Source organism: Diplotaxodon limnothrissa, linkage group LG1 (genome assembly GCF_057381915.1).
Source record: "Diplotaxodon limnothrissa isolate DT_005_m linkage group LG1, D_limnothrissa_male_GT1.1, whole genome shotgun sequence".
In the NCBI taxonomy this organism is placed as follows: Eukaryota; Metazoa; Chordata; class Actinopteri; order Cichliformes; family Cichlidae; genus Diplotaxodon; species Diplotaxodon limnothrissa.
Genome location: NC_140596.1, coordinates 12,657,675 through 12,679,459, shown reverse-complemented (window position 1 = coordinate 12,679,459; position 21,785 = coordinate 12,657,675). Strand labels below are relative to the sequence as shown.

General features: G+C 37.7%; 2 protein-coding genes and 1 long non-coding RNA gene across 6 annotated transcripts in view; 2 read left to right on the top strand and 1 right to left on the bottom strand.

The window, feature by feature from the left end:
• The window catches only part of trpm7 (transient receptor potential cation channel, subfamily M, member 7), a 78,641-nt gene extending 77,352 nt beyond the window's left edge, over nt 1-1,289 (top strand). For all 4 annotated transcript variants that reach the window (XM_085366410.1, XM_085366330.1, XM_085366581.1 and 1 more), the window contains one exon: nt 405-1,289. In XM_085366410.1, the coding sequence (XP_085222536.1) occupies nt 405-517 (113 nt within the window). In that variant the 3' untranslated portion in view covers nt 518-1,289. The remainder of the gene's footprint in view (nt 1-404) is intronic.
• A 2,216-nt stretch (nt 1,290-3,505) lies between these two features.
• LOC146639464 (uncharacterized) lies at nt 3,506-9,840 on the top strand. Its single transcript, XR_014906172.1, has 4 exons — nt 3,506-3,566; nt 3,794-3,888; nt 4,224-4,300; nt 7,781-9,840. It is a non-coding gene; the product is annotated as an uncharacterized LOC146639464 (long non-coding RNA).
• Nucleotides 9,841-15,055: 5,215 nt separating this feature from the next.
• On the bottom strand, nt 15,056-19,546 carry bcl2l10 (BCL2 like 10). The gene is made up of 3 exons (XM_085352876.1): nt 19,433-19,546; nt 17,656-18,114; nt 15,056-15,785 (listed from the first exon to the last, which is right to left on the bottom strand). Exons 1-3 carry the CDS (start codon nt 19,544-19,546, stop codon nt 15,663-15,665), a joined length of 696 nt encoding a protein of 231 aa, XP_085209002.1. The 3' UTR covers nt 15,056-15,662.
• Between the last annotated feature and the right edge of the window lie 2,239 nt (nt 19,547-21,785).

Genomic DNA, 21,785 nt, shown 5'->3' with positions numbered 1-21,785 from the left:
TGCGTACACATCCTTTCATTGGTCGCGTTATAACGTCAACAGAATAAAATTGGTGACAAACAGGGTTGCTTACTGGCCACTGACTCATGGTTGTTTTTGTTTTTTTTAAAAACCCTTACACCTGATGATGATAATATTAATATTATTAATATTTATTTACATTCTCATTTTATTTCGACTTTATTTTCATTTACGCATCCGTAGATTTTTAATTGTTATGTATTTAATGTACTCTTATTCTGCTTATAAGCCAATTAAATTTCTACTTTAAAAAAAAATTATTCTACATTATTGCATACATGTTTCGTTATTAGGTTGCCACTTATCTGTGAAGCTTTTTGCCTGCGTGAATTCTGATTTATTGACCACACTTTAACTTTGTTCCCATTTTTCATGTTCATCAGATCTGAAGAGGAACGACTACACACCAGATAAGGTGACATTCCCACAAGAAGAACCTCCGAGCGCCGGGGGTGGCGTTAAAGAGTCCCGCCAATCAATGAGGCTGATGCTGTGATGCGTGCGAGGAGACACTAACCTGATTCATTATAGTCATAGCCAAGGAGCAGGAAGGTGCAATGAACTGGAATAGCTATGTTTCAATCGAAACTGGTGCATGCAGACTGTGTCATGTTTTTCTGTCCCACCCACCAAAATGCTGTGTGAACATAAATCAACCATCTTACTCTTTGTTTTTTGTTTTTTTTTAGTATATACATGGGAAGGGTGTGGAGAAGGTTTTAAAATATTTTGTACAATTTTATGAATATATATATATATATGTAAACTGGATATATCAACAGGTACAGTGTCATTGCAAAGGATTTATTTATTAAGAAGTCTGAAAAGTTGCCTTGTTTTACCAAAAAAAGAAGAAAAAAAAAGAACAAATCTAAGTGCATTGTATATCTGTTACAGCAGCTTCAGAAGAGATCGCTTGCTGAAACCGAGTCACTGCTACACGGCGGATTGCCACCAGATCATTTTTACAGACTTGTATCAAACGTTTTGTCTCTTAGTTATTGAAAACATATACACGATTAAAGATCATGTAAAGTATGGGCAGATTGCAATGCAACTTTTACAGAACAATGTATGTAATTTTATTGTATTGAAAGTGTGTCCAGCAAAATATCGATAATAGTTTTTATTGTTACAAAGGTACTATTGCTATATCTTTGTCATCAACTATTGTATGAGCAAATTACAGTCTAGTGTATCTTATAGATACTGTTACCTGGCATGAGCTAAACAGATAAAAATATTTTATTCAGGGGAAGTGACAAACATAAGGGTATTACTGTATACATTTTGTACTGGATATCATTTTAAACAAATAAAATGTTAAAGTTTTAGCAACATCGCCCAAGTCTTAAAATAATCATTGTGTTAACATTTGTGGTCTCTATTCAGATTCTAACTCTTATGTTTCTGCCTGCAGCTCTTACAGTAAGTACACATCAATATTTTGCTCTTTTTTTTTTAATTCTAAGTTATGATATTATTATTTTTCAACCAAAATAATTATGAACATGGGGATTTTGTGCTTATTCTGAAAAAACAAATCTAAATATATTCAGGGTTTAGACAGATGGTTTGTTAAAACGCACTTTAAATGCATCGCCGTTAGTGACGGCCAGTCAGGTGCATGGAGAAATGACCTTAACGAACCTTAACATTTTATGATCAAACCTAAAAAGAAAGGTAACAGCTTAACCAGAAAGCAAAATTTAATTTACAAATTATATTAATTGATCGTCATCAATAATACGAAAAAATAAAAGTGAAACCGCTAGTTAAAATTATAACTTAACAGTTGAAAATTATTAACAAGATTTAGGTTAGCCAACTGTAGTGGTTAGCTAAGGCTGAGTAGTAAAATGTTAATTAAAAGCTGGAAATTATTAGCCACTGCTAGGTTAGCTTATGGAAACTGTTCAAACTCGTATATAATAGTATCGGAGACACTGAATCGTTAGCAAACATTGTACATTAACGGTTATTACAGCTGTCTAAAATTAGCAATAAGCTATAAATTATTAACTCACGGTATTGACTTCAGAGTTAATGTAGCTAATTAGTAAAACGTTGGATAATTATTAGCCAATATTATAGCCAGCAGCTAAAATTCTTGAAGTGGAAGCTGATTAAATTATTATGTAATTAATGGCCAATTTATTGGGTACATTTTGCTAGTACAGGGTTGGGCTCGCTTTCAGAACTGCCTTAATTCTTTATGAGACAGTCAATAAGGTGCTGAAAACATAAACCCAAAGATGCTAAAGTTATTAGACTTAGATGTTACGGCTGGAGACTATTTGAGTAAACTAAACTCATCGTCATGCTCATGGAACCAGTTTGAGACGATTTGTGGTGCCGTGTGTTATTCTGCAGCCATCAGAAGATGGATACACTGTGGTTATGATGGACATGGCATCAACAATACTCTGGTAGGCTGTGGTGTTTAAGTGATGCTCTGTTGGTGCTAAGAGGTTTAAAGTGTGTCAAGTACAACATCTCCCCGCGTCATTATGCCAGCAACAGCCTGAACTAGTGATACAAGGTGGGTGTATTCTTTCATGTAGTGTAAACCACAATCTACCCGCTAAATGTTGCAGCAGAAATGGAGACTCACGGGGCCAAGTAATATTGTTTTCTCAATCTTGTGTTGTCCAGTTTTGATGTGAATGCACCGCTTCTTGTTCTGAGCTGACAGGAGTGCGGTTCCCACCTGTTGAAATTTTAACTGATAGTGTGAATAAAGGAGTTTGTTGCCAAAAAATGGACAAACCGCTGAAAGTGTCTATAAAACATAACTAAAAGGAGTGGAATATTGAAATAGTTGTCCTGAACTAATAACTGGGAATGTGTAAGTGTTTGGAGCTACTGACATAAGTATATTTCTACTCTAAGAAATACAACAAGCCAAATTCAGTTTTGTAACCTTTTCTAGATAAAGTGAAAATGATTAGTTCCCATGATAAAGTCTGCCACCTGACATTTAGTTATATTCCAAGCATGCACATCTAACCAACACGGGTTAAATTACTCTTGAAATATTGCCGGTGCGCTCAAGCTACCAGCAGCCCTGCCTGCAGATGAAAGGCATAGAAATACTTGATTGTCATTCTGCAAAAGGAAACAGTAGCTGTGCTGTTTTCACAGATTCCTGAGGTGAGAAGCGGCTGCTTGTTATCAAGTCCGCACACAGAGAAACCTCTGTGTAGCTGCCTCTGGTCACACTCACCTGTGCCATAATTTGATACTTGAAAGGAGAACTTTGACTGCAGATAACTGGAAGATTTGCATTTTTTACATTCTTAGCTGAACCTTTATCCCCACAAGTCGGACATCAGGTGTGGCTGCAGTCATTACAGGACAGAGAGTCACTTGAAAACTGTATGAAAGAAAGAAAGAAAAAAGTCTCATCCACCCTCCCACTGGGTGTGGTTTGCTTCTAATATAGTCGACTGTGATCGTGACTAGGCGTTTCACTTCTTGAAGCTGAGCACTGAGTTTACATCTCAGCAGCTGCAAACCATGGCCACAGTCACTGTTGAATACTGGTAAGTCTAATGTATTCTGTGCACACGGTATCAGCACGCTTGCTTTTCTTTCTACTTATTCATTATGCTTTTAAGATGTAGCTTTACTTTGAGATGATTTTTTGTTTTTAAATGCATCATTTCATTTATCATTTATGTTGCTTATTTTTTTCTGTATTTCAAACTAGAGCTTAAAGGTGTGGTAAATGTTGATGTTGATGTTCCCTTGTTGTTGGTTTGTGGCACAGTAAAGGATGAAGTTATGCTTTTCGCTACCGGGATCTAGCTGGTCTCCTCCGGCAGGTTCCTGGTGTGAAACTAACAGGACTCACAGGAGAAGACAGTAAGCTGCTCTGGTCTTTATGTCATACATTGTCTGTGGAAATCCACTCATGCCATTTCAATTACAGACATATTTCACTGTCGCTTTTTAAGTTTCGTGCGGGGGAAAAAGTGTACATATACAGTTTTCTTTTATTATTATTTACTTATTTCTACCTACCCATGAAACATGTCACAGATCTGTATTTTGGTGGTAGATGGAATAAATCAGTATTTCAACGTGGCATCCTCCCCCCACACAAAAACAAACAGTTTAGCCAGCAGTCATGCTGACAGTATGTGTGTGAAATGATATGAACACAGTTTCATTTTTGTGAATTTCTCACCCCATCGCAGACAGTTTTGAGGTGTCAGTGAACGGTGAGCTAATCTACTCCAAGCTGAAGACGGGAGAGTTTCCTGATAATGAAGAGGTTAGTGAAATGTAGATCTACATCTTATTCAGACTGTAGTGTCCCTTTTTTCAACTGAATTTATGTTAATTTGAACACTGTGCTGTTCAAAAACAAAGCCAGCTAAGTACAGTTTTCTTTTCAAGCTGAACAAACACATGATTTTCATGAACATAAATTAGCTTCCTTTTTTTTTTTTAGTGGCACGTGTTTTCAAGCCAACTTTTGGCATGTCATTCTAACAAGGAAGTACCTGGGCTCTGTTTACGAAAGCAGGTTTATCAAACAAACTCTGAGTTTGGCACTGAAATCTGGATTGAATAACCCTGAGATGAGGACACAGCAGATCAGAATTGCTTCAAAACCATTAGTTATTAATTGGGTTAGTGTTTGTCTTAGGCAACTTGCACACGAGTTATTTTTAAAATTTTGATTTTGCGTTTTCTTTTTGAAAAACATATCTGTCCGCATTAAAATGCAATAAATGATAAGTGTTGTTTAGATCAGAGGTGGGCAATTCATTTTCTCATGGGGCCACATGAGAAACTTGGGACTGTTGTAGACGGTGGAACATTTTATCCCTTTATAAACTGATTAGTGCAGCAATATAATCTTAATTGTATAGAAGTGTTGGCCAATCAGACGTCTAGAAACAACAGCACAGCATCGTTTGGCCTCATAAAAAAGACAAAGATGGTTTCTGAAGGTTTTTAAAAGCTCACTAATCTAAAACACTGTTTAGATGTGAACCAAAGCTACTTGTAGAAAAGGCTCCATTTACCAAAACAGCCATGTATGTGTGCAGAAGGCTTTAGCCACGTGTTATAATGAGGCACATTTTCAGAAACTAGAAGATGTGTTTTCACTTAGGCAGCAGAGCTTTGTTCTACATGTCTATGTTTGTTCTGATTAAGGGAAAAAGTCTACATTAAGCAGAGACATTAACCTAACCCCTAACAAAGATTAAGTGATTGCTAAAGCGATGAAATGTTTAGAGATGGCACGATACCACTTTTTTATGTCTGATACCGATATCATAAATTTGGATATCTGCCGATACCGATATGAATCCGATATAGTGTTTTTTAATCAACAAAACTGTTTTTTAAATATCTTGCTGCATTTTGTATAAGTTCATACTCAAGTTTAAAACAACAACTACACTAAAGCTATTCTGTTATACCTGTATGCAAAAAAAAAATATTTCATAGTTCAGCAATACTGATCAATCTAATAAACTTCAACCTACACCATCCTCCCTATTCTGGTATTTTAAAGAGTACTTAGCATAAATATTAAGCAACCTAACTAATAGGGTTCCAACTCCCAGCAACAACAAAAATAAATAAATAAAAAATAGGGAACCACCCCTCACGCTTCACCTCATGATGCTTAATCGACGTAATCAACCTTAATTTGATGCAGTGTGAAAAAAAAATGCACAGAAATCAATTATTTTTCAAGAAATATTAAATAGATTCAACATCTTTCTTCAACAAAATTGCAGACTGCACAGATGGTACCTTCCCAAAGGAAAAAGTACTATAGCTTACTAGGGTATATATATATTAGACTTAATAGTCACTATATACAGTAATTGACTTCTATTCATTTTACATCAAATTAAAACTTTGGGTGTCAGATAATTATTTATTAAAAGCTAGACATTTTAAATGAGAATAAGAAAGAAAAGTATGTCTTTGTGCCCCCTTTTCCCTGTTAATGCCCTATCGGCATTAACAGGGAAATGCTATCCAGATGCTATCCAGACCACCGACAGGTCCCGCATGCCACAGCCGCTCTATCACGTGATGCATACTGCTCCGACGTGCTAACGTTCTGAGGTGAGTTACGGCGTGTTGCAAGTTTTGTGAGGTGCTTTCGTGATATTTAATGGATCGGATTACATTTTTTATTTTTCTCCGATATCCGATCCAGTAATTTAGGTCAGTATCGGACCGATACGTAATATCGGATCGGTCCATCTCTAGAAATGTTTGAGTGCAGAGTAACCTAATAACACTTGACAGCTGCCTCACAGTCCACAGAAAGATGTCGATTATATTCTAAGATGAAAACAAGTCCACAATGATTGCTCTGTTCTCATGCTGATAACAGACTGGTTAAAAAAAAAATGTAACAAATAGCAAATACATAACTGGATAACTGGGTTTACAGTTTGTGGAGGTGTTAAGCCTCAACGGAAGAAGCTAATTTGGTCAACAGTAAATAGCACTGTCCTACTCTACTTGCGCACTCAATGCACTTTAAATATAAATATTTTTAGCAACTATCATTCTGCTCAATATTAATTTTATCCCTCGTTCTGTTCACATTTATCACACTTGTTACTTTGTTTCTATATGAGAGAGATTCTGAAATGGTTTTGACTTATTTCTATTAAAAGAGATTTTAAAACCCACACAAATGTACATTCATCTCTGTAATCCTCGTAGTTTTTTCTTATTTTAAAAATGTAGATTTTAAAATTGTTCTGAGTTATGTATTGCAGTAATAGAGGCCCTTTGTTGCTGCCTGCAAACTTATAATACTTTATAATAATTTGATTAACAACAAACTAATAGCTTTTTATTTTATCATATTTATGTTTCGACTTTTTGAATTCTTCACCCTTTTGTAGTTTCTGTTGAACTCTTCACCCCTTAAAAGCCTACAGGGCGTAACCCTTCAAGTTTTTGTCCTGAACTGAGGAGTTTCTGTCATATTTCTGCTTATAGAGTTGCATTAAAAGTTAGTAAGTAGGGTGTATGCCTTTGCAGCTGCCCTTGAAAAAACTTGGAACTATTTGAATGATTATCAAACCACACTTTCATTAAGATTTCCGGAGATGTCAGAGCTCGTCATCATGGGTACAGGGAGGTCATCAGATGTCAGTTAACTGAACTCCCTCTTCAGTGTGTTTTCTTCTATGATATTGTTTTTTTGTTTTTATTTTATTTAACCAACTCGTATATTATGTTTTAGCTGCAATAACACACAACCGTCCCGACTCTTTAGTTAAAAAACTTGCTCACAATGAAACAAAATTTAAACTAAATAAACTTTTTTCTTTTTCTTTTTTTTACAACTTCTGTAAAATGTTGCAGGCAAAGTAGGCTGACAAATCAACTGTAGCGCTGCATTTGTAGATACTCGACTGGGGTCACAAATGAACCCCCAGCTGTGTGAACTTTGATGTCGACTGTATGATTGAGGAAGTGAAGCTGTGTCAGTCATCTGCAGGAAGGGAGGGCTTAGAGAGAAACTCAGGCTTTGTTGAAGTGAGCAGACGAGCGTCACAGACTCTGTTACTGTGGTAACTGACCCATGGGTTATTTCTGGAACTGAAAACCAAGAGGTTTTTTCTCATAATCAGGGTTAACAAACTCAGAGTTCTCACTAAACCTGCTTTCTAGAACAGGATGTGTTGAATTACTAACTTGATGGGGCACGTTGACAGCTCACCACACATCAATGTTAAATATCTTTGTGTTCAACCAGCTGACAGAGAAGGTGAGAGCGATGGTCCCAAAAACGAAAGGAACGAAAAAGAACTGGAAACAGAGATGCTCTACCCAATAGGAGGATGGATGGAGGATGAAATGCCAGCTGTATTTGCACTGACTGTATTTGACCGATGTTCTTATTTGTTTGTGTGTTTCCCTATTCTCTATCCAAACAAATTAACATAAGCATCAAAGAAAGGGACATTAACACATTTTCTTAATTAAAAGTGTCACAGATCAGACAACTTGTTTGCTGTGAATGCACACGCAGATGAGATGCTGATGGGAGCCCATCAGAGGACCTGACTGCTGATCTGCACTCCTGTTTATGAATGCACACACTAAAAACTGCATGTGGTGTGTGCACGATGCCACTGGAGAAGCTTTTCAGTTGACCCTGGCCTGAAGATGTGCTCTCATCAGGTCTGTGTAGCGCAGGTTATTATGAAACATATCTAAGTTTAGTTTACATTCATCATTTGGATTTTCCCTTTTTAGATAACAAAAAACATTGTTTCTGTGCCTTGAATAGAATAATTGTGAATGAGGAGACTGATGTCACTCTCATGTATCTGCCTTAGGATAGCTCACACAGGTGAACAGCAGTCCTTGTTAGCCCCTTGATTATTATGCTTGTTTAATAGAAACCGTCGGTTTATGGAATAAACGAGTATCATGTTTTAACTACGAGCTGCACGTCAGCTGTGACAAAATGGTTTTTTGAACACTGTCGAATACTCGCAGACTGTTTTAATTCAGATCTGCTGCTGTGGTCTCTGCACACTTCCTGTCGTCTGTGGTGCTCTGCATATATTCCTGAAGCGCTATGTAGTAAATGTGTCAAGCAAACAGGAAGTGCAGGGAGTTTTAAATAGTTTTGAAGTGTAGCTGAAAAAACCAAACACATTTTATCACATCTTTGAAACGTGCACAAAGATCTGATCATCACTTTTGTGCCTCACAGTGTATTGTGTGAAAAAAAACAAACAAACCTGAATGATGGGTTACAAATGGACTCTTTCGACACAAATGAAATATAAGATGTTGATTATGGTATGTTTTTGTGATTTCCTGTCCTCTCTATGTTACGCTGATAAACTAACTAGCGGCTGGCTGCAGCTTCATATTGATGGTGCAGACATGAGAGTGACATCCATCTTTTAATCCAGTGGGTCTCAAGCCTCTTTCTACTGTGCCACAAATCCCACAAAAGTTTAACGTTCATTAAGAATAAGAAATATCTACGCTGAATTTGACTTAAAATAAGCTTCAGATTAGCATTTGTAGCATTAGCAACTTCAGCAACACTTTATAATAATGTCACACTATTAAGCATTAATATAGCAAATTCATCATTTATATAGCATTATCTGCCTTGGTATGTCATTTATATACACAAATGTTTATCCTTCTGTTACTGTTACCCTTGTATAGCTAACACTGCTACCACAAACTGTCTGTTTATCCCCTCCCCCTCTCAACTGGCCACTCTAGTGCCCTGCCCCACTGTTTGAGAAACACTGTAACATTAGCTGATAAGCAAAAGAAGTTACAAGAGTCTAATAGTTTTTCTTTTTTATCTTTCTTTTATTTAGTGAGCCTTGCATTGTAACATTTTTAAAGAAGCTAAGACAACATCAGATACTTTGTGAACTTTTTTTTCTAGGAGGTATTTTTTATTTTAATATGTGGTGTATATGTTTTATGCTTTGCCACACATAAAAAATCACATGGGACTGTTATTTTGATAGACCTGTGTGGTGAGTGCACTGTCATCTGATCTTTTTAAAGGTTTAGACAGATTTTGAATTAGTGACACATATTTAATATATGTTTCAAACACGTTAGCTTTTTTGTTCATGTTTGCAGCTCTTTTTTTCAAAAATGAAATAAAAACAAAGAAATCACTGTTGAATCTCTGATTTGCTCGATTGAAGCGATTTTCACACCCGGGCTGATGTCATCCGCAGGATAATATTATCAGTCACTGTAATGAAAGGAAAAACTTTCTCAACTGATTGTCATATCTGATAAATGATATTAGTCTAAATATACACAAGCTGTGTTATATGATATATTTGTTTATATATGATACAACAAACAAATATATATTCAAATATTTTATGACTTTTTAAAAATCTTATTGTATCATACACCTTCAACCCTGAAATGAAGCATTATCAAAGTAAAGTCTCACTGTTGTCATTTGTTTAAATGGAGTCTTTGTTTTCCACTGTGTGAAAGGATTAAATCTAAAGCTTCGCCTCTCTGCTGTGTAACAAGTTTTTCTTTAATTAAACATGCATCACAATGACGCACCAGATTGATGTGGTGTTTCCTATTGTCACTGAACCACTCCAACTTGCTATTGTTTGCTATTGTTTCTACAGTTCAGAAATTCAACAGCTATGTCCTGTTGAGGCATTTCTAAAACCAGGAACAAAAAAAGGCGCATTAGCTGGAAACTATTTTCCTTGATGGAGTATTTGGTGTTTGGTGGAACTGGGAGAGGCTGACATACAATAAACTACAACTGAATAAAAGGCATTAATGAATTCCTGAAAAATACAACATTTTAAACTAAAATATATCATTATTTCCTCCAATTTTACCTTATTTCAGCTATTTTCTTATAGTATGTGTTGATTGTTTTGTGTGCAGTAACACAGTACGTGCCCATCATTTATATTTTATCTATAAAAAAACAAATTTAATGCACAGAAAGAATAACCAGACACCATCTTTTAAAGGACATCAGACAGCTGAAACAATGCAAAGCCATGGCCCTGTTTGGTCTACTTTCAGAGCACTTATAGAGGTCGCCATCTGTGTAATCTTTGTAGCTTATAATCCATAAAATAAACAGATCATGATAATAACTGAGGATTTGTAAGCAGCTGCTTGAATGCTCGGGTTCACTGGAAGACTAAAAGAACTATCAACAGGAAGCACAAAGCCACATCAGAGGGTCAGGGTTTTCTGTTTCACAAACAGTGCGACTGCATGTATGTCATGGCTGTAACGGAGAAACATGCACATACTACACTGAGAGCAGAGTTTCGGTGCCCCATTAATGCTCTATTGTTAACGCTGTAATTGTGTGTCTCTCAGCAGAGACATCCGCATCTTATTTATAACAGACAAGTTGGTCTTTATCTGTTTTCTGTGATTTCTATAAACGCTGTCATTCTCTGCTGCTGGCCAGTTCCACTCTGTTAAGCCTAAACTCTCCACGTCTTTGATCCTGTTGTTTGTGATTGCTCCTGTAAGCTGCTTTAGCTGGTAAATGTTTACTGACTGTTAAATGGCTGCGATAATGTGGAGGAACCTCTTTAACGCTGAAGCTTGTTGAGTAAAGCAAAGTTTTGGGGAGCTTCAGGCATCTTCAAGCTTCAGCCTGCTGATTGGTTGGGCTTCTTCTGTGTTCCTACAAGGAGTCTGCAAGCTTTCCTGACGGGTTTCTCCCACAGTCCAAACAGATACGTGTTTGGTGACCTGGTTATTCTAAACTGAGATGAATAATTGCAGATTTTTTTTCCTAGCACAACTGCAAGAAAGAAATGGACTATTTTGCCTGCAGGATCATTTTTCACACACACAAAAAAAGTCACTGCTCCCCCCCCCCACACACACACCCACTCAAAGTGTCACAGTCGTCTTGTGTTCAGTGCAGTATCCTCATCTGCTGGCCGACACTCAAATTATCCACTGAGACCTTTCGTGACTGGGCACCGCGGTGGTTAGCACTGTTACCTCACAGCAAGCAGGTCCTTGTTTCAAATCCACGGGGTCTTTCTGTGTGGCGTTTGCAGTTCCTGCTTGTTTCTGTTCCACTGCGTCACAGAGATTAAACTGGTGAAACGTTGCTCTTGAATGCAATCATGCTCTCAGTTAAAGAATAATTCTGAACAACATCAGAGTTGATGGCGTAAAACTGATTTGGATGCAGTTTTAACAGAGCTTTTTTTTTCATACTTAAAAATGTCATGTGGATATCTTCTGTTCTTATGACGTTACAAAAAAATTATGAAAATTATTTCTTGGTATGAAGGTAAAATTTTGCATGGCTTCAATAAATACACTAAAGGTATTGTACAGAAAAAAAGCGACAGATTCTGAGGGACTTTTTCTAGATTTGGTTTATTTTATTTTGAATTAACGTACAGTGATTTGCCATTTAAAAAAAACACATCAATTCATGTGCAGGCCAAGTTTCGGTTTCAGTCTGGTCAAACTGTCACGCCGCGCTAGCCCTGTTTAGTCAGTATACAGCTAATTCACTGGAGGTCTCCATCTCCTGAGAGCGTAACACACCCACAGTTTAATATTTTTGGGTTTGATACACTTTCCATGATTGCCTCGCTGTTATGTATCTAGGTTAACAGCAGGATGTACTCACAAACACAGCCAGATTTTACCAGAAATCTGGAGTGTATGTGGTTTACATCTTTCTATTTTCACTCATTTACTAAGAAAAGCTCATGTATAGCTATGGCCTCAGCCCACCACAAGCCTTTGACCTGATTTCCCTTCCTGGGAAATGGATTTGGTGAATTCTGTATCTGTGTTGAAGTTGTTGTTTCTCATGGCAATAATGCTTTTTTTGTCACATGATGAAGTGGTCACATTTGGTCCAACTCCCAGTTCCCACGAAACCATTTCAGGGGCCGTGTTCTGCTCCCTTGAAAGCCTTCGATCTTCAGATTAGACACTGAGAAAGCCTCGCACAGTTTAGAAAAAGAAATTGACCTCTGACATTTTCTCTAACTTCTTATGTTTCCCACGAACGCAATCATACCCAGAAAGCATGTTTTGCTAAAATCTTGAGAGGGCCTTACTGGTATAAACAGAGTTGGTGGGGGGCAAATTCTCCTACCTCCTCCTTCTGCATTTTAGCAACGAGACATGTTTCATGACAAACTGGGGTTGATTGTCTGTTCCTGTTGAATCAGAAACCTGGCCATGCTTTTCTATACAAACCTAAGTTTTAAGAAATATGTAAACAAGGCTTGCAGTTTCTGCTGCTACCATTTCAGAGGTATTGCAATAAAAATTCAATTTTAAGATTTTATTTGTCAATCTTTGGTCGTACCAATTGTTTTGGCATAACTTTTTCCCGCCTTCTGTGTCAACATCACAAAGCTTTGAGTTTTTGATTCCTAAAACAGAGTTTTGTTATCTTCTGCTGTCTTAATCACAGTCGCATTTTACTGTGAGATGGCATCGTTCAGTCTGTTTGTGGAGATTAAAAAAAAAAGGTATTTTCTGGTCTTTTTTCCTTACCGGGAGCGTTCTCTCTACATGCACAATTTATACATTGTACATGAGGAATTATTGCCCTTTTTCACCTGGCGCTTCTCTTGCTGTAGCAGGAAATATAGTTTTGACACAAATTACCACAGAAAGCAGAGTTCATGAACTACTATTAGCACTGAGACGCTGTTGTTCCTTTACCAACCAGCGTGCATCCTGAGATCCTGAGGCAGGAATCTGCTCAATGGTCCCGCCTCACTAAAGTCGACTCAGTTTTTTTCTGTTAGGGTTTTTTTCCGTCTTCTTCTAATTTGGTAATGGCCCAGACACACTAGAGCAGAAATAAGATGGCAGTGTCTTTGACACCATGACTAACTTGGTTGGCCAGTGAGTGCACTGAATCTCAACTAATCACTTGGTGGCTTGGGGTGGTTTTGATCACAAGGCAGTTGCTAAAATGCATGCGTCTCTTTTTTGTACGCACTTCTGTAATCTACATGTGCACTAAAAGCACTTTTCCGATTTTAAACTGCAGTCACCCACATTTAGTATCTTGTGCACTTGTGCAGATGCTGAGGATGACCTGCTTTACCTTCAAGGCACAGCTGCCCCATTGATTTGTATATTTTTATTGTCCTACTTTAATATTTTATTTAATGACATTTAATAGTTTTACTTATTTTACATTTATTTTGATTTAAATAATTAATTAATTAATTTTCCCTTACTGAAACATTTGCTACAGGTTTAATGTTTTGCTGCTGAGCGTTTTAGATTTTTCGGCTATTTAAAATTTGTTCTTGATCATTTAGTGACACTGTTTATTCTTGATGTCACACTTGCTATGCTTTAAATTTTAATTGCTTTGTATATTATAATTGATCCTTTTTGCAGGTCTGAATCTTCATTTAACTATTTATTTGCCACTTTGGTGTTTTTGTAAAGCACTTTGTAATGCTAATTCTTATAAGTGTTGTCCAAAAAACTTTATTGTGAAACTGAAAAATAAGATAACCCTTTAAACTTGCTGCGATGTCTCTGCATGATTTGTTTTGCACTGAAAGCTTCTTTCATTACATGTGGTTTTCACAGCTATAGCTTCCTGATGCAAATATCACACCTGAAAAGATCTCCAGATGTCTTATCTACCTAACTTATGAATGTCATTTGAATTATTTTTGTCAAATTACATTTGAGCCTCATTGCAGATCATCTCCATGTGTTCAGTGATTCCTTCAGGTGTTTGTGAACCTGGCTTTGAAGACAGTGGATGTGCTTATTATGTTGTGTAAACAGATGAAGCAATGAAAGCTGGCAATGTAATTTCCTGCAAAACATTAATAAAGGATCTAAGTTGATAATATGCAAACCTACAATTTCCTTCCTTATTTAGAGTGATAAGAGCATCACTTTGCAGCAGCCTCTCACTGCTAAGTGGCAACAGTCACACCCAGAACATCTACTTTGAACACAACATGGCAACTAAGCAGCCTCTCGTTTTGTATAGCTTAACTTTGAATTAGGATACTTATACATTTTAATTGATGACATATATGAAGTAAAAAGAAGGCCTTGGTGTACACCTATACATCTACACGTGATCGTGAAATCAACTATTTATACTGTCTGGATTCAACTTCTGTCCCTCTGGTCATTACTATTACTTCTTTCTCCTAACAATACAGAGAGTAGTCACTTTACTAAAATGTTGTTGTTTTTTTAATTTCTCTTTATTCAGTGCTGCACTAAAACATTTTTTAGTGCAGCACAACAGGATTTGAGTTTGAGCGTCCACCAGTGGAGGAGCACAGGAGAGACGGCAGGATATATCTTATTTATGAAAATGTGTCTGCACATGAAAGGAGGGACTGTCATTTACATTTCCCTGTCACGCTCCTGACCTCCGGCACAGACATTCAGGGGAGGAAAAAAATAAAACATGACAACATTTAATAAACACTTTTATTTAAAAAAGCAAAATAAATTAGAAACAATGTAAAAATATAATTTGGAGGAATTTTATTTTTTTCCCAGGAGTAATCTATTTGTATTCAGAATGGTCCCTGCTTTTTGGTAAGTTGACAAAGAAATGTTTTATCTAGCACCGTTGCATGGGAGTACAGAACAGCGTTGCTGATCTTGCAAAAATTATACAGTTCATATGAATTCAGGACAAACGGCAGACTGCAGTGTACTGGTTTCATATAAATACAATATATTAAATTTTACATTTTACTCTGGAATGCCTCTATACCATAAAAAAAAGAGGGGCAGAGGATCATGAAATCAAAATCTGAAGCTTTTTACCTTCACTGCAAGAAAAAGAAAAGAAAAAAGAAAAAAAAAAAATCAGCCAGGATATGTAAACTGATCTCACTCACTGCAACATTTTCAAAGGCATTCAAATTGGTTTTACAATCTTTAGGGGCAAGCGAAATGTCAGTTTTAAGGGGCTCCGAGACTGTGCAAACATTACCGTAACATCGTAATGTAACATCGTGAAATAACGTTCTTTCACTACAGAGGGCCCTTTTTTGCAGAGTGGTCGCCGGACGTTGTCCAACGTTTACGAAATCGTGCCGAATTTTAAAATATGTGGATGCATCAAGTGTGGAGAATGCCAGCTAGCGCACCAAGAGGAAGGTAAGCCCAGCAAGGCCGACACCGGCGGCAGCAAACAGCGCTTTCTTCATGGATGAGTCCTGGCTCACTTCTCTGGCACTGCGGGAGAACTTACAGAAGCCTTCCTACAAGAAGACAAACAGAAACAACATGTTCAGTATTATTACGAGTGCTGCTTCCAGTTATCCCCCCCAATGCACTGTTTTAGAGAAAGCAGCTACACCTCTGTACCCCCCCCCCCTCACACACACACACACAAAGACTGTATATAAAAGATGGAGGTAGCCACCACGCTGTAAACAATTGGTTTGTTAAGTCTTGTTATGAGCAATACTGCTGGGTCTTTACCAGACAGTACAAAGGAACTGCTGTTGTGACTTGTCGCTATATAAACAAACCTAAACTGAAGCCTCGAGCTGAGTGTTTTCATCATTATGTTTTTAAAGCAGACACAACAAACAGGGTGCAGATCTGTCTGCCAAACCACACACCATTGAGCACACCTGGATTTAATTACCCAAATTTACAAAATGAACTCCATGTTCATAATGCGGGTTTAAAAGCACGTCCGTGTCACTGGTTTACTGGTCAGACATCCAACTTTAATACCATCGACATCATTTCATTTGTTAATGTTTTATGATGATTGTTATGGTACATTAAAACTAAAACTAGGTGTGAAAACTAGAACAACTTGAATCAGGAGGCTTTGTGATGTTTGTGACACAAAATTTACCAGCTGCATCAATTTTGTTCTGGCTAAATGTTGGCCAAGGCCAAAGTCTTCAAAATCGATTAATTTTTGTTTGTTTGTTTCCCCAGGAGCAAAGAGGACATTAAAAAAAAATGTATAAAATAAATGTATTTTTAATCTATTGGCTGATTTGTTTTTGCCTAAGTATCAATGTCGACCCTAAATTCCTATTATGTTAATTATGAACAAATTTAGGCATAAACAATGATAAATATTGGCTACTGCCATCAGTAGAAGTCATCTTAATTGTTTGGGCTGATATCAGTACATCTTTGTGTATAAAACTCAAATAAATGTACAACAACAGAAGTAGTATGTTGGAATTTGAATTTTTCCATCTCTCCATCGTGTTTTCAGACTGAAGACATACATTCTGACCAGCGAGTGCACCTGCTCTCAGCTCCAGGTGTTCTCGCTGCCCGACAGCTGCTTGTTTTTCTAGTCATACCACGCTAACTTTCAATACAGCTAAAGCCAAACTCAACACACACACAAGCTTTGACTGTTACTACAAAAAGTCCATCTGGCTGTGTCTGTTGAAACCAGCTGCCAGCCAAAGAAAGGAGGGGTGTGTGTGTGTGGGTGTGTGTTGGGTAAGCCCATTCATAAAAGCCAGCATCTGATGTTCAGTTGAGGCTTTTGGGACTCAGCCAGAGGGCATTATAGTTCACGTTTTTCCAGTAAATAAGCAGCCTCCCAGCAGGTTTAACCCTGCTAAGTCATCATCTGTGATCACCCTAACCTTCTGCTACTGGAACATGTTTTATATTTTTCTTTTTTTTTTTTTAATTTTCCTCCAAGTCTAATCCTTCTAAGTTGCCTTAATTACTCTTTTTCTCCACTTTAAAATCTTTTAGATTTCTTGGCGAGACAAACTTTTTTTTTACCTACCACCATTATTGAGATCTTGTTGTTTTAGCATAAATTCCCCAGCATGTTGTCTACAATTACTTTGTAATTCCCAGAATCACAGTAGTCTCAACACTCATTGTGATGCCAAACAAAGTAATAAACAAGAAAGAATCTAAGAGATTTGTCCCTGGTTGTATCTTGTGGCATAAACCTAAACAACAGATCAATCTATCAGACTGGTGATTTCCAGTGACAGTAATTCAAAGAAAAACAAAACACAAAAATCCCCCAGACAACTACCACTTTGAATCCACTGTTTTGCTCTTGACATAATCAAAGCCTCCCATATCTTCAGTTTTTGTGTTGACTCAGTTTCAGGGAACACCTACCCATCCATCATTATCCAACAGCCAGTCTTTCTTCTCTTCTCCCAGGTAATCAGCTATGGTCTCTGCCAGCCTTCTGCAGCTCATGGGCTCCTGTCCCAGTTCCTGCTGTTGACGAGGGTCCAGCCCCGGCTTCTGCTCCAGGATCTTTCTGGCCAGCACTCCAGTAAAGGCGAAAAGAGAAACAACCCTCCCCCAGTTCAAGTGTCCATCTCCAACCAGCTCCTTCATCACCTTTCTGAGGCTGAGGCAGTGGTCCGGTCCACACTGCACCAGGAAGGTCTGAGCGAGGTTGTCGAAGCGAGCTTGGTGCTGTCTTTCGATGTCCCAGCCTAGACGCCTCATGGCAGCGGCTGATTCGCTGGGAGGTGGAGGGGCTTGATGTGGACTCGTGCAGCAAAAGGACAGGTAGTCCTCGGCCAAAACCAGGGTCTCTTTCCACAGCCCACAGAATTTCATTTTCTACAAGTGAGGGGAAAAGAAGACGAGCTTAAGGAACTTGCCAATCGAGACACTGAACTACTATGAAGAACAAATGCTGATGATCTGGTTTTATCATCAGTAAATCTGCCGACTGCTTCCTAAACTGTGTGTTTGGTTCTGTATAATTAACAACTACAAAGCCTCACGGTTATCCCAACCCTGGATAACTGGGAGGGTTATATCAGGAAGGGCATCTGATCTGCCATGCTGTGGCAACTCCCTTGAGAAATATGGAAGCAACTGAAAGTACCTTCTTCATTTGAAAAGTGAAAATGTGACACTGGTTTTTCCCGGCATTTAAAACAAGGTGCTAACACTCACCTTCTGGCAAAGGGAAACAAACACGATCATTTTTTCCCTTTAAAAAAATGTGTATAAAAGCTACCAAAAAATATGGTAAAATGACTCAAACAACCACGATGACATGGTCAAATTACCAAACTGTCTTCTTTGTACTGTATTCCCTCTCTGTACTACAGTAACTAAACGGTTTTAAAGCCTTTTAGCTCTGAACTGATGTCATATAAATAATGAATACTGGCTGCTGACATCTCCCAGAGTCATCTTAACTGATTACAGCCTCTGTATAAAACCTAAATATAAAATTATGAAGGCAAAATCCTTTAGCTTTCGCCTCCAGCTACCTCAATCGTGTGATTAACAACAGACGGTCTTTCAAACTAGTTTCATCAGCTTTGCTTTTGCACCCGCAGCTGTTTTCATATTAACACCGGCCAACCTAACGTAAGGGTTTTTCCATTCTCGACATAAAAATGCGTAAAAGTCAAACACTATGACCTGTGAGTCGGCTTCGGTTTCCGCGTCAGGTGTCGTTAAACGCAGGCAAAGAGAAACTGTGGTGTTAGCAGAGTATTTCCGTAGGCTGTGCTGCGGTTTAGCTTTAGCTTTCTGTTAACGGAAGCCACAGCGATGCTGAAGACGCACAGCTATCTCCACTTAAAGAGTAACGAACGGACACGCAGATCAAACAGATTGTAGTTTGGGAGTGGGGTCACTTTACGTGACCGTTTACTGTAGCAGCTAGCCGTCGGCCGGGTTGTTGGCTTTAGCTTCGCTGAGTAATCGTTGATCTGTCACCAGAGCAATGGAGGACACAAAGGAGCGCTCGCGAACGGAGAGCGAGCTCAGCTACGACAGCCACGTCTACGCAGTAAAAGCCGGTTTAAACCGACCAAAAAAAGACACTCCAGTGTGGACATTTTCCTGTAGCTCTCTAACAAGACACAAATTAGCAAAATAAACACGTTTTTCTTAAATATATTAAACAAAGACTCACCCTCCCAGCGATATCAGACTGCTCTCTGCACATACAGACGGCGGAAGGAGAGCGTCGGTACAGTTGAGTCTTCCCTTCAGCTGATGCAGAATGCGTGACTCCGCCTCTCGACATGATTTTTGTGCTGGGAACGTCGTGTGGACTGTGGAAAGAAGACACCACCGCCACGGAATAACCAGCGGAAGTGTGGTCATGGTTTGGTATGGTACAAAAAAGGGTGACAAATAATCCATAAATCATTGTTTTACGTTAAGTAGTTGTCATGAAAGATGTCTTTGTGCCTAGGTATTTTTTAAATTTACATTGCCACAAATGGAGACCATAAATACAATGTAGAAAGTTATTGTAAAAACAAAACAAAACTGGATGGTTAACTTGTTTGGTGTTGTGTTTTACCAGACGAGAAAACACTTGACATGATCAGAACATAAAAGGATCATTCTACAATTCGGGGACAATTTAGGCTTTCAAATGTTGTTTGTTTGTTTTTTAAATAACCCTATGTTTTAACATTTTCTGCTGTCCGTTAAGAAACTCAAATAATAAACCATCAAAGTGACATTTTTTTGAGATGCCATACTACAGAACCTTATAAAGTAGAGTTTAAAAATATAGTTTAATATAATCTTGACCGTTAATTTAAAGGAAGTTACCATCATACTGAATACTCAGTTTTAGATAAAACTTGTTTTATATCAACGTTTGAAAACAAGCTAGCACAAATTAACATGGATGAATAGATATATAATCTAGCATTATTTATCATAATTTACACAAGTGTATAATACTTGTTTTATGTGCATGGTAACAGGGTGTGTAGATAGCAGTGTTACAAATCAGTGCGATCAGTAAGTCTTGGTGTTTTCTCAGAGAAAGGTTGAGCTGAAAGTAAATAAATAAGTGTAGTTATATAAATAAAGGAAGGAAACTGAATTTAATATGTCTTCTGGACACCAAGTATTACAAACTATGCCAAAGAGAACTGACCTCAGAGAACTGCCACTAGCACATGACTTATGTCACTTCCTTTTTCCAAGTTTTTTCTCTTCCGTTTCCCAACTAGATAGGTTTCATTAGAGAACAGTAATTATATACTGCAAGTTATATCCCACAACACTTGTGGACTTCTGTTAAAGTATATTGATGATTAAAATATCACTTAATAATTGTAAAAGACATGTCAACAAAATTTAAAAAAAAAAAGCAAAAAAGTGGATTCATAGTTTATTTTAACTGTTATACTTAACATGCAATTTGGTTATCAAGTGTATGGATTTTCAGGGAGTCCAGGACTTCTGACTTGTAGCTTTCAATTATTAAATCATTTACTAGCAGGGACTTAACAGAGGGGATTTAATGTCTATCAGAGAGATCAGCAAGTAAAAAAATTAACAATTTTACTTTTTGGTGAAGTCGAGGATGTTATATTGTTCTTTCTTCAGTGTGTACGCCCTATAGCTTACACATTGCTTCTTAGATGCAATGGACGGTGGATGTCGTATATTGTGTCTAAAAAAAACAATGGACATCCCTGCACAGACTCTTTAAAAATTGGTATGTCCTCTGAGCTTTCACCTTCCTGCTCTAATGTCTGGAGCTCCTCCATCTCATCTGCTGACAGCAGGAAGTCTTTCTTTCCTTCAAGAATTCTGTGAAAATTCCTTTCTGCATCACTCAGTCCTCTGCCTCCTGAAGTGGTTGAAAACAGGAGTTGGTAAATCCTGCTCTCCACCAAATAAAATATTATAATATTTCTGAAATCCTATGAAATTGAAGTTACGAGTCTCATTGGACTTTTTGGACCCTTGTTGACATAAAACGTGGAAGCTGCAGTCCCCGTCATTAAAAAAAAGTCAATGTTGCCTGTTAGTCAAACCCCCTCATTATGCTGTCATTAAAAATCCCAGGATATCATAAACTGTGATGACACAGAGGCCACAAAACTCATTTTCCTTAGCTTGGTTTGTCTTTTGGCTTAAAAAGTCCAGGTAAATCTACAGGTGTAATTTTGATAGCAAGGATTAATTAAGTTAATTGTTAACATTTCCCACGGCTCAGAAAGCAAACTTGCGGTTTATGGACATTTCTTTTTCGCCACTAAACAGTGACATCTGTTACTCGTTCCAAATCCATGAACAGCATGAGGAAGTGAAACATACAGAGGATATGCATATAATCACTATGATGATAAACTCAGTGTTAATTTTAGGGACTTTCACTTCATGGTAATACCCGTTGTATGCTTGTCCTTCAATCTCCGTTTCACCTTCCCTACATCATGGCCTTTCTCTGTCTACACTGGTGTTTCCCCCTGGGTGATTCCCACTATAAATTTATGACAATCTGAATGCAG

Coding starts and splice junctions, on each gene's coding strand:
- bcl2l10 (XM_085352876.1), bottom strand. CDS start 19,546: ATGTCGAGAGGCGGAGTCACGCATTCTGCATCAGCTGAAGGGAAGACT. Junction 18,115..19,432: donor AGTCTGATATCGCTGGGAGG/GTGAGTCTTTGT, acceptor CCTCACTTGTAG/AAAATGAAATTCTGTGGGCT. Junction 15,786..17,655: donor TGTTGGATAATGATGGATGG/GTAGGTGTTCCC, acceptor GTCTTCTTGTAG/GAAGGCTTCTGTAAGTTCTC.